Source organism: Colossoma macropomum, unplaced genomic scaffold, assembly GCF_904425465.1.
Source record: "Colossoma macropomum unplaced genomic scaffold, Colossoma_macropomum, whole genome shotgun sequence".
Classification (NCBI taxonomy): domain Eukaryota; kingdom Metazoa; phylum Chordata; class Actinopteri; order Characiformes; family Serrasalmidae; genus Colossoma; species Colossoma macropomum.
In genome coordinates, this window is record NW_023494794.1 from 29,373,659 (window position 1) to 29,391,625 (window position 17,967).

At 39.0% G+C, this 17,967-nt stretch overlaps 1 protein-coding gene across 3 annotated transcripts; it reads left to right on the top strand.

Moving 5' to 3' along the window:
• The first annotated feature begins 6,895 nt into the window (after positions 1-6,895).
• LOC118815138 lies at positions 6,896-11,967 on the top strand. 3 transcript variants are annotated; one of them, XM_036581075.1, is made up of 6 exons: positions 6,896-7,037; positions 7,774-7,856; positions 8,475-8,519; positions 9,522-9,658; positions 9,767-9,814; positions 11,489-11,967. In XM_036581075.1, exons 2-6 carry the CDS (start codon positions 7,802-7,804, stop codon positions 11,837-11,839), a joined length of 636 nt encoding a protein of 211 aa, XP_036436968.1. In that variant the 5' UTR covers positions 6,896-7,037; positions 7,774-7,801; the 3' UTR covers positions 11,840-11,967. The 3 variants fall into 3 exon arrangements, 2 of the variants coding, with proteins under 2 accessions (XP_036436968.1, XP_036436967.1); XM_036581074.1 differs by having other exon boundaries at positions 6,897-7,037; positions 11,483-11,967; XR_005007785.1 differs by lacking the exon at positions 7,774-7,856 and having other exon boundaries at positions 7,023-7,037; positions 11,483-11,966.
• Positions 11,968-17,967: the final 6,000 nt, after the last annotated feature.

Here is a 17,967-nt window from a genome sequence, read left to right on the forward strand (position 1 = left end):
TCCTTTTACTGGAACTAAGGGTCCGAGCCCAACTCCTGAAATACAACCCCACACCATAATCCCCCCTCCACCAAACGTTACACTCGGCACAATGCAGTCAGACAAGTACCGTCTCCTGGCAACTGCCAAACCCAGACTCGTCCATCAGATCTATGAAGCTCTCTACACTGTTCTTGAGCTGATCTGAAGGCCACATGAAGTTTGGAGGTCTGTAGCGACTGACTCTGCAGAAAGTTAGCGACCTCTGCGCTCTATGCGTCTCAGCATCCACTGACCCCACTCTGTCATTTTACGTGGCCGACCACTTCGTGGCTGAGTTGCTGTCGTTCCCAATCGCTTCCACTTTGTTATAATCCCACTGACAGTTGACTGTGGAATATTTAGTACTGAGGAAATTTCACGACTGGACTTGTTGCACAGGTGGCATCCTATCACGGTACCACGCTGGAGTTCACTGAGCTCCTGAGAGCCCCATTCTTTCACTAATGTCTGTAGAAGCAGTCTGCAGGCCTAGGTGCTTGGTTTTATACACCTGTGGCCATGGAAGTGATTGGAACACCTGAATTCAATGATTTGGATGGGTGAGTGAATACTTTTGGCAATATAGTGTATATACGCCGCATCTGTGGCACACAAAGCTACTTTTTATCTCTTGGTGCACACAGTTGGCACCTCTTTCTTTTGACTCCTCCTTCTCTGGTTGCTGTGGATGTGCTTGATCTCTGTTTTATACACTAATTGTATCATGGATTCATTTCCAATAACCGGTCATTTTTGACCAGGACCACCATGGGTGTATAAAAGTTCCATAAAACACACAAATTTTTATAAAAATATTTCAGATTTATTTTAGGTGTTCAAATACCATGTGTGAACAAAGTCATGGAACCTCATGACAAACAGATGAAATTTACTACACTTTTTAAAGAATAAACTTGTAAATTGGTCAGATTTGACCGGAACACAACAGGAGGGTTAAATACCTATAGCCCCTCCCAGTGGACTAAACATTACTAAACTTCGACACTGTTATTGATCATTATCCTGATACCAACCAGACTCAGTGAGTTATTTAAGTTCAGTTTAAGTTTTAAATTAAAAATACTGTCCCTCTAAAACAGAGTTTTAGTCTGTGGGTGGAGCCTTATTTTAACCACGCCCCTGCATTTCACAGCAGGAAGTGAGGCTGCATCCCTGTCCCTCATGGCCACATGGTGAGCAATTAGATCCCATTGTTCTGAACTAAATGTGTCCCAAAGTCTGAAAATCAGTGTGGAACATTAAGAATTCTCAGTACTGAAACAGATTTTCTACAATGTTAAGAAATATTATGATTTTATGTGCCCAAAGCTGTGTTTGCTAGTTATTTACTGGCTAGCGTTTTTATACAGAAAGTGCTGGAGATGCTTAAATGTATTTTTGTCCTTTAACTTTAATGCTTGTGATGCTGCAGCTGCAGAAAACCATCGAAATACAGAAGTGAGCAGAACAGAAGTCGCTGATAGAAACGCATGAGGAACCTTTTAAATACAAAAGCAGAACAGAGCCTCTGCTTTTCACTGATATTGACCATTTAAGACTGAATATACATCAGTCAAATCAGTTCTGTGTTCTTGATGATGACAGTGTCACTCAGTGGAACGTTTAATCTGTCACATGTTTCAAAATATAAAAAAAATAAAATTAGCGAAAGTGCCCATTTTTGGGAGGGACCATCAACATCTCTGCATATTTGCATAATATCTTTGTATTTTCTGAACTGGAAGTTTTTGTTTGTAAAGTCCAGAAGAAGATCTTTAAAATTCAAGAAGCACTTTTTTGTGGCTGTGTTTTGAGTATTAGATGAGAGTGAAGAGCTGTGGCATCTCCATGACGACATGTTTCACCTGTTCCTGGAAGCTGAGAGGAACTGAAGAAGTTCTGTGAAGACGGAGGCGTCACAATTGGCACCATTACACCGTTACAGAATGAGGGGCCTGTGAAGAATTTGGAGAAATAATAATAATGTAATGAACCTCACTTTCTTAGAGTTTCTTAGAGTTTCTTAGAGTTCCTGTTTTGTGAGATACTTTGCTGAAGATACTTTCTGAAACTAGCTGAGTCTCAGACAGTTTTAGTCAATTTAATCCATCGTCGCAGGTTATTTTTTAAACACTTTCTTTTTGTCCAGTACATTTTGTCTGATCTTTAGTATTTGCTGTGAACAGACAGGTGGAAAAGGTGTTGATTCAGCTCATCGGCTCAGTATGAGCTTCCTGAGCTGCATTCAGAGTCTAGAAGAGGGAAAACACTAATCTCTGCGGAGCTGCGACCCAGAAGGAACCCAGTCTGACACTTCTGGTCTTCACCATGGTTGACGAGTCACAGCAGCAGTGTTTTGCAAAACGGTCTCCAACTAATGATGTTTTCAATAAAGTTCTGTCAACTCCTGGGCAACCATCAGCCCACAGCTGGTCAGCGCATTTCTTCTTTCCATGTGCAAACCACACTGATTCATGCTGATTGTTGAAACAAACCAGAAAAAAAGAACTGTTAAAGAAATGTTTCTCACTCTGTCTCTCCACAAACTCCACAGAAGACAGTCCAGCAGACAGTGGTCATTTAACGCTGAAGAGTAAGTACGCTTTCGTTACTCCATCCTGCCAATGAGCAGAATAGAGATGTCTAAGTGTGAAGACCAGATTATGTACCAGATTCTCCACCGTCCTCCTTTAGTGAAGAACGCAAACCCAACACTATGTTACAAAACCTTCAATACAACAGACAATAAACCTTGACCTCATCAGAATGATTAATGTATATGTAGTAGGGTGGACTCGGAGTGTCCTGGACGTTACCTTGTTGGCTTGTTTTGGGTGAAGTTTGGGCAGAAAGCTGATTAAATGGATCTCATTCCCCGTTTCTTTATTGCACACGCATCATCAAAAATACAAGCAGTACCATGAAAGATCCTTCACCAGTGGCACTTGCACACTGCCACGCATCCCTCAGGCTCTGATACACACTCAGACTCCATCTCCCAGAATCCTCTGGGAGATCACCTGACTCCAGTGACTCCTGACCTGCCCTCGCGCTCCAATCAGCGCTCTCACTCACCGGTATTCTGATTCTGTTCACCTGTCTTGCATGTCATATGATCCTCTTAGTTTAGTTTATAGGCCTGGGCTTTAATTTGTGAGGAATTGTATTGTTTCTGATCTACTGAGTGTTCCATTGTTTGTTTGGCTACTGTTTATGACCACTTTGTCTGTTTTTCTGACTCTGCCTTTTTGCCTAACCCTTTGGATTGTTTGCCTTTTGGCATCTCCCAGTTTATGACCACTTTGCCTGTTTTCTGGGCTTTGCCTATTTGCCTGACCCTTGTTGGACTGTTTGTCTATTGCTATGCTTGTGTTTTTGCTCTGGCTGTATTTCCTGGATTTGACCCACGCTTGTTTTGTGACCATGAACCTGGATTGCGGTTCCAACGGTAAAGCCTCTTTTGTTCTCTTTAACCACGAGCGTCTGACTGTTTCTCGTTACACACACAACTATTTACAAAAAAATAAAATAAAAACCAAATGCATGACAGGCATTTTGTCACCCTGCCTTGACTTCACTTGTTTTCCCTCTCTACCTCAGGGTGCATGTCGGCAGCGAGACTAGCCGTCCTACTTGTATCAGTTAGACCATTCAAAACATGGACAGAGCCTCTCCCTAGCCTCCCTTGGCCTTTCCTTAAATACCTACAGCCCCTCCCAGTGGACTAAACCAAAATTACATTCAGGTATTCTTGAGGCGAAACAGTCACATTCCAGTTCACAATACAAGCACATCCAGGCCCGCAGACCTACAAGAGGACCAAATGACCCGTGCCGCCACTCTCTCCAGGAAACAGGTAAGTAACTTCTCTTATCATTATTTATGATAAAAGGCTCAGTCACACCTTTGTCTCTTTCGGTCTTTTCATGGCCGTTGGTGATATGATAGACCAGCTAGCATCATCAGTACACATCATTAATGAGCTGCTGGACATTTTCTCTGTCCATCTCTAACAGATCCAGTGAGGAGCAGCAGGTTAATGATGGTGCTGTTGGTCTTCAACATTGTTATTGATCGTTATCCTGATACCAACCAGACTCAGTGAGTTATTTCAGTTCAGTTTAAGTTTTAAATTAAAAGCTGTCCCTCTAAAACAGAGTTTCAGTCTGTGGGCGGAGCCTTATTTTAGCCACGCCCATGCATTTCACAGCAGGAAGTGAGGCTGCATCCCTGTCCCTCATGGCCACATGGTGAGCAGTTAGATCCCATTGTTCTGAAGTAAATGTGTCCCAAAGTCTGAAAATCAGTGTGGAACATTAAGAATTCTCAGTACTGAAACAGATTTTCTACAACGTTAAGAAATGTTATGATTTTATGTGCCCAAAGCTGTGTTTGCTAGTCATTTACTGGCTAGCGTTTTTATACAGAAAGTGCTGGAGGTGCTTAAATGTATTTTTTGTCTTAACTTTAATGCTTGTGATGCTGCAGCTTTCAAAATATAAAATAAAATTTGCGAAAGTGCCCATTTTTGGGAGGGACCATCATCAGCTCTGCGTATTTGCATAATATCTTTGTATTTTCCGAGTTGGAAGTTTTGGATTGTAAAGTCCAGCAGAAGATCTTTAAATTCAAGAAGCACTTTTTTGGGTTTGTGCTTTGAATATTAGAGGAGGAAGTGAGAGAGAGGAGCTGTGGCATCTCCACATTGGCACCATTACACCATTACAGAATGAGGGGCCTGTGAAGAATTTGGAGAAATAATAATAAAGTAATGTTTATATAATAGTAGAGCAATATTTATAATAAAATGTCAATGTTTGAAAAAAGTGCTTATTGCAGCTTTTTGAACTTTTGAACCATTAAAGGAGCAAAATTCAACATTTTTACTGTCACTATTACAGACTGAGCTGTTCTGTTTCTCACTAGGTTTAAAGACTGTACAAAGTCACTTCGCTGATTTTCTTCTCACCCTTGTCACAGACCAACTTTCCACTAAACACAAACCTTTAATGCCACAAATAGAAAGGAACTGCTGAGGAAGTGGTTAAGCTCCTTCCGCTCCTGCATCTCATGCACAGGACAGTACAGAACACACAGAACACACAGCCGACTGAACACTGAAAGGTACGTAAGATTAGCTTGACAGCAAAATGTCAGCACAAAAAGAGCAAAAATGCCTTCATAAATAAAATGCTTGGGATCAAGCAAAGCAAAGTCATCTCTCATTAAGTAAAAATACTTTTGAGCTGGTTTCTGATTCCTTAAAACAAGAAAAATGTTATGACAGAAATCAGAATTGATATTATCCATCCATCCATCATCTAAACCGCTTATCCTTCTGGGTCGTGGTGGGGTGCTGGAGCCTATCCCAGCTGTCATTGGGCAGAAGGCAGGATACACCCTGGACAGGTCACCAGTCCATCAGGGCAAACAGACAGACATACACAGTCACACACACACTCACACCTAGGGAATCGAACCCAGGCCATTCTTCTGTGAGGCGACAGCGCTACCCACTGCGCCACCGTGCCGCCTGAAATGATATTAATTGAAAGTATTTATATTTTGGCTTGTTTTAAGCAACAATAACTTAGAATCTTATATATATATATGCATTTAGTTTGTACTACTATATAAGTGTATAACGGCAAACGCATATGATGAAATCTTGGCAAGTCAAAACATGTTAAACTTAATGAATGTAATACTTCTCATTATGAAATTGTTGGTTAAATATTATAAGGTTATTTAAGCTGTTATAGATTTTTGTACTTAAGTAATTTTATGTAAATGTTTTCTTCTACTGGCTGATAACTCAAGAAACGCAGCAGAAAATCTTTCTTGTTTTAAGAAATTATGCTTGAAATAAGAAAATTAGCTGCTAATAGAAAAGTATTTTTACAACAATCTCCTAATGAGAAATATGAGCTATATTATCTAGATTTAAAGTGATTTCAGTCGCCATTATTTACAATGAAGCATGCAAGTCTTAGAAAAGAAAAATGACATAAAACATTTTTTTAAAAGAAGGAAGGAGAACTGAGTGGAGAGCATCTCAGTCTGCTGTTCACTTTAAAAATCTTACTTTCTTCTCATTTTTAAATCTTCTTAATTTTACTTTCCTCTAGAAATTCAAGTCAAGGGTCAAGAGGCTTTTATTGTCATTCCGTCTATGTACAGTACCCAGCGGAGTGAGATTACGTTCCTCCAGGAACAACACGGTGCAACAAGGAACAAAAAGTACAAAGTGTGAACGTGCAGACATAGACGCTGGTGCTGGTTGAAGCAGTCATGATATATAGTTTTGGTCGGGTTACACAACAGATAGTAAACAAAAAAACAGGAAAAAGCACCGTATTTTCTGTTCCCGAAGTGGCCGCTGCAGCTACCCGCCGCGCCGCCGGAACCTCACTTTCTTAGAGTTTCTTAGAGTTTCTTAGAGTTCCTGTTTTGTGTGATACTTTGCTGAAGATACTTTCTCAAACTAGCTGAGTCTCAGACAGTTTTAGTCAATTTAATCCATCGTCGCAGGTTATTTTTTAAACACTTTCTTTTTGTCCAGTACATTTTGTCTGATCTTTAGTATTTGCTGTGAACAGACAGGTGGAAAAGGTGTTCTGTGTAGATGAACATACAGTGAATCTACACGACCAGTAACATGTTCAGGGTTTTCCTCATTTTTAGTGTATTATTGTACTCATTTTAGAATAAAAGTGAAGAAATCAAATATGAATTAACACATGTGGGTTATACTCATGGCAATACTGCAACCAAAGTTGGAAAAAAAATCATTTCTATATCAGAGGTCAGAGGGGGTTTCAGGGGAGGGGCCTGATGGGAACTTGGTTTCCTGTGATGTGATGGTTAAAGTGAGAGTGCTGAGTAAGGAAAGCGCAGTGTAGTGATAACTCTGGGCTGGACGGCTTGTTTGGGGATCTGAATATTCAGGACTGAAGACCCAAAGCTGCAGCTCTAACAGCTCCAGCAGCTCCAGCGCTGAGGAATAAAATACTGGGGTAAATAAACATTAATCTCTCTTTACACTCTGTAAACTGGGACTGACCCATTTAGCTCTGACAATGCATTTTATTAGCACTATTTATAAGCATCATGCATCATGTTAACAATTCATAATGCACAATAAACATGGCTATAAATTGTAACTAATTTTATAGTGCTTTATGAATGCTTTATAACATGTTATGAATGTGTTTATAGATGCTCATAGACATTGTATGCATAGCAAGTGTTACCAAACTTCCTTTCCTTTTTGTAAAATAATTAAAAAAACACTTCACTTAAAACCGTAATGACTTGGCATAGTATTCTGTTTGATATACTGTTAGAAATACTTGGTTACCAAAGTGTTACCAAATTACGAAACAAAGATTCTTATTTTTGTTGCTTTTTACAAAATGTCCCAAATTTTCTGGAAATGTTCTGGGTTTGTATTTTAAATTCATATTTACTAACATTTTCCTCTTCAAGTGACCAAATTCTCTTCACTGCAACACAGTATGGTTTGATGGTTTTGTTCCAACGTCTCTTTCCACAGATGGAAACTCTTCACAGATGAAGTACTTTAAAGTTTATTACTAAAACATATAGTTAACAAAATATAGTGTTTTGCAATTTTAGCTCATTATTGCAACACATGGACAAGTTTTTTTACCCCGAAAAAGAAATTTGTTAATACCAAATTCCTTCTGACATCTGATGCAGCGTCCACCTCTGTCCATCTCTCCAACAAAGGTCAGTGGAGAACCACAAGATAAAGACGATGATGTTGGTCTTCAAACCCCAGCTATCAATCTTTATACTGATCGGACTCTTCAGTAAGTCACACTATCAGAACTGATATTTATATTTAGATCATTTCCATGTTAGTCAGTATCAGTGACCACACTTCTTTTACAGTCAACAAATTTTAAGTCAACCTCCACAGCTCCATACATTCCTCAACTTTGGTCAAATTTTGTTCTTCAAACAAAAAACCTTTAGTACTACATCTTAGGTTAGGTTAAGAAAAGAGTTTAAAAGTAAAAGAGTTGATTTTATATAAAAAAAAGAAAAAACTTCACTGATCAGAATCTTCATTGCAAATTTAAATAGAACAAAATTGAGCAATTTGACCTTTTAAGGAGGAAAAACATTCACCATTTTGTTTAAATTTTGTTTTGTTTGAGTGAGGTCAGCTTAAATTGTATAAACTGGACTTTGTAGCTGTAACTTAAACGCATTATTAAAAGATGTAAGCTACAAGAAGTTTTTGACCAACTAAATTGATTAACGCCAAACATTCACTTCAATGTATTATTATTATTATTATTATTATTATTATTATTATTATTGCAGTTCAGATTCAGTCAACAGTGTTATTTATAGAAAGGAATTCATGATGAATGTATGTTGGATGATTTTATCCCCTTTAACTTGTTTCTGTGATGTTGCAGCTGGAAAAGTCCAACAAACTGCAGTGAGCAGAAGAGGAGCTGCTGGTGAGGAGCAACAAACACAGCAGCATCATGATGTTTATATGTGGTTTGGTTGATGGATCTGATTTTATAAAAAATATTGAGTAATAATTTTACTCTGAAGACGCCGACTCAGCTAAAACCTGCTCAGTTACTTTATGGATTTTCATAAACAAACAAAAAAAAATCTGTGTAATTTGTGCAGCTTTACAAAATTTCAAACTACTTTTTAGTTATTTTTAAATTGTATCCAGTAATTTCAAAGTTGCTCATTAAATATTGAGTTTAACTGTTTACAGACTGGAGAAAGAGGAAAATAAACTGGGTGTAAATTAAACACAAATCACAGCATGAATATTTCACTTTAAATCAACTAGTTAACATTAATACAGTCTGTCAGATTCATTTATTGGAGGGTGGATTTTTTATTGGAGCAGAAAACCTTTCAGTCAGTTTTCAACATTGTTAAAGCAAAACTGTTCACACAAGATTCTTACACTGATATCAAACTAATGAATCATCACTTTCTGCATGTGCTGAGCTGAAATATTAACTGAGTAAAGATATGAATAACTATTCATAGAATATATACTTTAAATCAGTTAGATTTGTTTATTGATTACGTTATTGGACAATGCATTTTTATGGTTGCAAAAAAAAAAGCATATTTTTTTCCTTCAGACATTTTTTTCCTGAATAAAAAAATGCCATAAACGTAAAAAATACATAATAAAAGCTTTGTCTCCTTTATAGTTTAGTCATTTTTAAAACATGCTAATCTAAAGAAACAGTAAATAGAAAAACAGTGGAATTTAAAGAAAATACCAGAAAGACTTAGATTTTTTTAATTGGAAATAAAAGTGAACACATCCTCTGCAGGAGGCAAACCGAAATATTTAGTAAACCCAGTAAATGAGTAATTGTGTATTAAAATGTGCAGAAGTGTGTTTTCTTTTTAGGATGTAACTTATTTACTCTTAGAAAATCAACAACATTGACGTTTGTACTCGTGTCTCTGAGTGTTAGATGAGAGCGGAGAGCTGTGGCGTCTCCACGAGGGCGTGTCTTATTTGTTCGGGGAGGCTGAAGGGAGCTGCACTGAGGCCCTGAACTTCTGCCAGGAAAGAGGCGCCACAATCGCCGTCATAACAACCACAAACAAGGTACGTTAATTCCTCATCTACAGAAATAATACGGCGCAGTAACTGCAGCTTGTTGAAGTGTGAGATCAGCACAGGAGGGAATCGTGGCTCAGAGTGTTTGTGTTTCAGGACTGGATCGAGTCTCAGGCAGAGGGGAGGAAGCTGTGGATGAACATGGTGAGATTTACTCTCAATATTAGTGACTTCATTAAACAACAACCCAAAACAAACATCTCCAGTCATGAATATTTGTAGCAGTATAGCACTATAGAGGCTATGCAGGAGCTTAAGTGGGCACACCAGCTATACAGGCCAGCCTCAACGATACATTGTTGATAATGCTGAAACGTATTTTTCTGGCTTTTTCTATCAGTTTGCTGTTTTAGGAGCAGCTGATGAGCTGACAGGTCTTCCTGCTCATTCTATTCTGATGTATGTGTTTGATGTAGAATCACACAGCAGCTGACACACAATCAGGAAACACACTATAGCTAGTTTTATATGTTATTTAGCTGCCACTTCAGAATTAAAGGCACATTACCAGCTAAGAATCCTTTACTAGTCCAATGGGAAAATTCACAGTGCTACAGCAGCAAAGGGAGAGCAAGGCACCCTAGAAAAGAACAGCAAGAGGAGAAATAACAAACAAAATAATTAACCTTGTTAATTACTTAACAAGTTACTTACACTGTTACTTATTACCGTATAGACAATATATATATATATATAAAATGGACTGATGCTCATCTAAAATGGACTGATGCTCAGTGGAAATGTGTATTGTGTGTTATATAAATATATATATATATATATATATATATATATATATATATATATATATATATATATATATAACACACAATACACATTTCCACTGAGCATCAGTCCATTTTAGATGAGCTTGAGCCCAGAGAAGTCGGCAGTGTCTCTGGACGTTGTTGACATATTGCTTTTGCTTTGCGTATTTGGGTCTTACTCTACTAATGACGATCTGTGTTTACTGATGAGGGTTTTCTGTGGTATTCCTGAGTGTTTAAATAGGTGAAAAATGTACTGCTGTCAGTAATAGGCTATAGCTTGATGTTATGTCATTGTGGAACGTGGCACGTTTGAAAAATGTATCTACTTGTTTATTACAGGCTTATACTGAGGCCTAAGTTAATGTCTGCCTATGCTGCTATATCTTGATCATGTGAGATATGACAATATATACAAAAATATACACTGTAGCCATTGTTTGATTTAGGTATACTAAAGTATGCTTAGATTTTAGTAAATGGCAAAAACTGACACATTCTTGTCATTCAGTAAAACTTAACTTCACTATAACAACACACTGAATAACGATGTTCCTGCCTTACTGAGTTTCAACTCCATTTTTAAGTGCACAAAGCACATTCACTGTTAATATGCTTTATACATAATGAATATTATTATTTTAGCTTGTTTTTGACTTTGTCGTTTAATTCTTAGAAGTTGCCATTAATGCTAGTGATAAGAAAAAGTTTGATATTATTTCTGACTTGTAACTTGTTCAAAAGAGTGGAGGAATTGTATGGAAACTCCATCCATACCACACTTATAAGCTACAAATTGTCCATGTTTAAGCTAGAATGGACAGACAATGTTCATGTGAATGGCAGTTAGCCTAGCACTAGCTACTTGTAACACTACAAGAACAATTAGCCATAATTGTAGAGGTGAATTTTTTTTGTTTCTTGACCACGTTTTGATATTTATGGCCTGAATTGAAGGCCCAGTTCTAACAGTCATGGTTCCCTAATGATCTTTGACATTACTCTGGAATAAAAGTGTGTCAGTGTCTAATCATGGCTTTCCTGTCAGCTTCAGGATGATCTTGTGACTGGACTTTCCACTATGTCCGTCCATCGGTGTCCAGAGCGGCAGAGCTCTGATCCCGTACATCTAAACTCCACAGAGAAACGAGGCTGTGTGTGTGAAAGAAGACGAGAGGAATCACCTTCTAAAGTTCGTCATCTGCTTGTCAGAGCTGCTTCATTCGATGGTGAAGATGATGAACATTTTGAAGGAAATGAATATTATAATTCTTCATATACATATGATTATTATTCAGAAGATTTGTTAATAGACCCCACTGTTAATGCAGCGCCTGTTCTCTCTGTGAAGATCTACATTATTACAGTCTCTGTTCTGGCTTCACTGCGTCCACTGAACTTTTGACCCTCCTCTGAGTTTGTGGAGATCTGACTCTGTCTGTCTTGTTTTAGTGGATACTAACCAATATGGCAATAATTAAAGGGGAAGTCCACCGATTTTTCAAAATTTCTCCTTAGTTCAGTGTGTGAGATGTAATCAGAGAGATTCAGGGTGGTTTGGTGTGAAATGGTTCAGATGTCTTTACAGTGGTGGTGATAGGAACCAGGGGTCGCCATGACTACAACACAAATATAGACATTTTATTTACTATCCAGAACCACCAGTGAACCTACACGAGTCTTCTGAGTTTATATGGAATGTTGATGATGGAAAATAGTGGAAAATCTGAAATAATAAGTTTTCTTTAGGGACGCCCTGACTGTAATGTATCCCTCCACCATGCATGGAAAATTGTAGTAACTTTCTGCGAGGGAGCTTTTAGAGGTGGACGTCTGGTTCCTATCACCACCACTGTGAACAATTCTGACTGTGTGAGTTTCTCTAGAACAGAGCGTTTCACACCAAACCACTCTGAACGACTTTAACTTTTTACCTCGTTCAGGGGCTGTTTATTTTTTGGCTCTTTAAAAATTCAGATGATTTTGATGACCATTTTTTCTGTAACAGCACTTTGTCTCTCTGTGTGTTGAGTTTGGGTTCTTTGCTAAAGGAGACTGATGGAGAGTCTGGTAGATGCCACCCTAGTTCATCTTCACATACTCAGACAACTCCATTCTGCTACCCCATGGATTCCTCTCATAGTGATTTAATGAACGGTCCTGTAAATGGATTATTTAATCAGACTATGAACTAGAAGGATGAGCTCAATGTTCCATATCCACTACACAACATATCTCTGCTGTCAGAAGAAAACCTTGTATCTCCATTTTTGACGTTTCAGTTTTTGACAATTTTAATATTACCTTTTTCATTGTGTATAAATTTCATGATGTATGGGCTAAAAGAAATTAAAGTGACTTGGAAAAAAGTCTGGTTCCATTGACTTACATTAAGACAAAAGTATGTTTTTTCTTCTCCTGTAAAGTTACTATTTTGGAGATATGAGGTTTTCTTCCGACAACCGCGACATATTCCTGCAGCTCCTTAATTTAATGCAACTGAGTGTTGATTAAAGCTCAATGTGAGTATTATTATGAGAGTGTAAAATTATTTGTCTGCCTGTCACTGATGGAGTTTTGTGTTATCTTCTGTTCTTTTCATAGAGAAAAAGGTGACAAAGTGTCATCTGCTTATTTGTCATGTTTTAACAACAACAACAACAACAACAACACACCACACCACATGTTGCCAAAAACTTTTACACAGAGAAAGTGGAAACTGTGACAGCCCTGTTAGCTATGTTGTTAAGCTGGCAGCTGGCCACTTTATTAGAAACACTGACCTTGTGCTTCCACTATCTGGCCACTTTATGAAAACTACAGTGACCCCTGAACGCCACCAGAGGGAGACACAGACAAACACAGAACACTTTTAACCAGCAAACCCCTTCATGATTATTTTGATGACGCTAAGCTGAACAGGATGATCGCTTCAGGGACGGGCATATGCCAAAATAATAAACAAAATAACTAACGGTTACAAATCTAAACTATAGAACTATAAAATAAAAGAAAAATTACAGATGGCTGCCCGAACTCCCTACATTAAAGCAGGAGAAAAGGTCACCAAATAGAACAGCACTCGTCCCCTACTGTCCCCAAACTCTAATAAAGTCTAATAAAGTGGTCACACATTTGACAATGGAAGCAAAGATGGCAGAAATGACTTCGGGCAAAATCTTTTTTCATTACTGTACACTGAATATTAAAAACATTTTTCCTTCTACTGTAAAGTTTTGTTCTGAAAGCAGCACTTTACTCTTCAACATGAGACTCAAAAAAAAAACACAATTCAGTTCAAATAAGGAAAAAAATTTCCTTCATAAATCAGAGAATGACTATAAAAAATAGCCACTCACCTGAAATGACCACATCTACAGTTAAAGTAATAATTGACGTTCTAGTCAGCTGGAGCCGTGACAAACTTGTCTTTATTAGCTGTTCTGTTTTGTTTTCAAGTTCCGAGTGTCTGACAGTGTCTACTTTCACCAGTCCTGCTCTTTTTTTATCAATGAAAATTATAGAGATATAGAAACAGATCTTACATTTTCATTGTGTTGCAGAAATTAGACATGACTCATCTTGTTGAGATACTTTTTAAATTATGTCAAAACTCAAAATGTCTCAGGTTGTTATCGGTGAGTCATGAGCTGCTTCCTCCTTCTGTTCCTAAACAAAACAAAAATGTTTTCCACCTCAAAGGAAAAATCTTCATCTACTGCTTTAGAGAAACAATCATTTAATCCTGAAAGTTTGAATAATAATATAGTGATAAATGTGTTGGTAAATTGTGCAGGTAAAACGTGTGAGAGTCCAGTACTGGTACCTCCGGTCTTCATGAGCAGTTATTAGGGGTGGCTGAGGTGGTCAACTCCATTCCTGAAATCTGATTAGCCCCCTAAATGCCACCCCTAAATTTCTGCTATGCTATTGGCTTCCAACAAATACATGGGACACCATTAGGCTGTAGTTCAATGACCTGATGCTGAATTGGCCACGCCTGCTGTTTTGGGCTGAGGAAAAGAGAACGGTGTCACAATAAACCTTTTCTGTAAGGGCTGATTCCAGGGCTGCGGCGCTCCCGGCCACCAGAGGGAGACAATGCACACCTCCCAGGTCCAATCAAGCCCAACGTCCTACACCTGGACAGAGGCGTAGAAGCGCAGAGAAGGCGACACACATTGCTGTGTCTTTGTCTCATCGTGAGCCGGTAATTTTAGTGAGAGGGCTGAGAGTTTCGCACTCCCACTTACCTTTCCAGTTTCTCCAGCCTCCTCTCGAGATCTCCTTCTCTGCCCTCAAAAAAATAAATAAATACAAAACATAATAAAAACTTCTGTTTTGTTTCTGTTGGGAAAGTCATTTGTCTTTTTTCTTCATTTTCTCTGGGCTTCTGAAAAAGCCAGTTTTCCCCAGCGTCCTTTGTTCTTTTTCCCGCCTGACAAAAACAGGTGGGTTTACAAATTCAGACAGCTTTTCCCACCCAGCTTTTCGGGCAATCCCATATAAGGGCGCTCCTTTCAGCGCTGCGGAGGTGTAGCGGTAGAGCGCTCGAACGGCACCAATAGGGCCCGAGTTCGATCCCCGGACTCATCGGGTGCTGAAGTTCTTTAGTTCAGCTCATCCATCTGCTGTACATAAGCTTGGCACTTGGGTCCTGTGTCCCCAAAACCTGTGGTGGCTCACCTGGTAGGCCTTGGAATGTAGCCTGACAGACAGCCTGGGCTCACATCCTCAGTCTGGTAACTAACTGTGGATGGCTCAGTTGCCCACTTTCTTTAAATTCACTATGTTCAGCTTCACGCTGCATCAGTTAGAACCCTTCCTCTTAGAACTGTGGTTTTAGTTAGAACTGTCTCTTTGATAAACGTAAATTGGTGTTCCAGAGCTCTTCCTGTCAGGCCATGTCACAGAACCGATGACATTGACAGCAGTAGACTCTTCCCTTGTGTGACAGGCTCTCCAGAAACTAATCAGCATGTAGAATCTAAAATGTACACAAACACATTTGTTTACCTTGATTGTATAAAAAGAGTCACTTGGTGTGAATGTCCTAGAGGTTCTTCTGGTACAGATGAGACCACCATCCTACTGAGGTCTAACTACCATTTACTGCTTCAAACACTGAAAAAATGAAATAAAATAAACGTTGAATTTTATAAACGTCATACATTATCAATGTGAAATGAGTCTCTGTTGGCCAATAGACATTTCAATAAAATCTCTTCAGTGTCTATGAAGATGTAGCCATTCTACTTTAACCAACATCAGTGTCCTCTCAAAGCCAGTGTGAATGTAAATAAAATGTACAAAGGTGAAAAAATAATTCCATACCGTGTGCAGTTTGACCCAAAATTTAGGGCTCGTTATAATTTGTAATGTTGAATTAGTACTGATTGGCTCCTCATGGTTCCAACAACATAGATGTTTCCTTTTCTAACCAGCCAGCCTGATCACATGACCACAGCATTTTGCCCATTCAGCATAGCTCACTGGTTTGAACAGTAGGGTCACTATTACCTAAAACATTGACAGACCCACGGTTATGAGTGCAAAATATGATAATATGATTGCACAACAACACCCATCATGATAAACTCTTTCTCTGGTAAGGTGCTTCAAAACATTAGGAAAGCAGCATGGTGAGTAGTGTTTGTATTCATGACATGGTGGAAAAAAATAGACTCGATGTTTTGAGTGCAGCAGCCACACCACTTTTCTAAGGCTACGTTCACATTATCAGGTTAAAGTGGCCCAGATCTGATTTTTTGTCCTAATGTGACTCAGATCTGATGTTTTCAGAGCTGTGTGGATGCAAATCTGATCTTTTCAAATCTGACCTGAGCCACTTTCATCCGATTCGTGGCCATGTGACTTTAATGCGACGCTTAGATCGGAATTCATGCACCAAACAGAAAAGCAGCTCATCTCACCTTTTTCTCCTTCGTCTCGCTCTAATAATGAAGCTGAGAGCTGATCAGAGTTAATGATCTTCTCAGCGAAGCTCGTTCTGCTCGTTAGTTTGTGCTGATGATGAACGTGATTCATTCACGTGACGTTACTGAGTAGGATGAGCTCATGAGGGTCATTTCAGGACGCCGGTTCACATTAATGACTGATTTGAGTCACTTACCTAAACGAGTGTGAACCATCCTGTCAGAGAGATTGGATTTGAGCAAAAAAATCTGATTTGAGCAACGAGGCTTGTAATGTGAATGTAGCCTAAGCACTGGGGCTCTGCTGTCCCCAAACTGCACAGACCATGCTGACCACTATAGGCACGAACTTACAAAGAGTCAAGGCGCTTGCCTACCTCCTTTGGTGCAGACCCGCCAACTTTTTCTCTAGTCCTTTTTTCTTAACCAGGTGTGAACTTGTTCCGAATTCCGATCTTTTTCCTCATATGTGACACAGGTGTGTGTCTGTGTGAACAGATAAACACACGGAATCTGACATTTTCAGTTCTGATTTGAGACGCTTGCAAATGTGGTACTGAATCCGGTCCGTATCCAATCTGCAGCAATGCGACTCAGTCTGAACAGCCGGATCGTAATTCATGCGCTTTTACATTAATACAACTCAACATTCATCAGAATTTTGCACGGCTAAGACCTCAAACATTTAGGTTGATGTTTCTGTATCAAATAATTAGAAGACACTCATCCAAAACCCTCCATGTTCAAAGAGATTTCGAAAGGAACGCAGCTGTAGGAGAACAGGGCTGCAGCGTCAAGAAAAGGTCTGAAACAAAGTTTAAAGAATCCGAGGACTCAAACTAAAGAAGTGACCGCGTCCTTTTTTACAGTGAGCTCTAACACATTCTGGGTGAAGCTGATCCTCCGGGAGCGACTGGCGTTCGCTGGCGGTCGTGATTGTTTACCTCTGGATGAGCCGTGAAGCAGCGTGACGCTCTGTTCTTTTGCTCTGTGGGTCAGTTTAGGAGCTGATCTGTTCAGACTGATGTCGCATACAGATCACATTTAAAAGATAATCTGAACAGCCAAACAAAATAATCAGATTTGGTGAGAAAATCAGATTTGGGCCACTTTTACCTGCTGTGTAAATGTAGCCAGGTGTCACATGATTTTGGCACACCAATCACACTTGTGGCCAAGAATCTGCAACCTGATAACATTAGCAAGATATGGTATCACTTTGATTGTGAGACATATAGACATTAAGTGTCTATTTTCCATAGAGACCTTAGACGCCAGTCATTCCATCACCTATACTGAAATAGCTGAATATTATTTAGAGTTTGTTCACCTCATAATCAGGTTATTAGCAGTAACACTGTCTAACCACTAGGGGGGGGGGGCACGCACAGTCAGGAGGAGTTTTAAATGTACAACCATTCTCATCACTTTCTATGCATAAAAATGTGCATATACTAAGTTTGCAAACAAAACTGGTTTCAAGATAAGATAAGAGTTGTTTATGCAGCCCCTGGTGAAAAGCATGGTGGACCTGTCACAGAAGCAAGTGGTTGCAAAATCTTCTCACGCTAATGAGGTTTTCAGTTAGAGCCAAGTT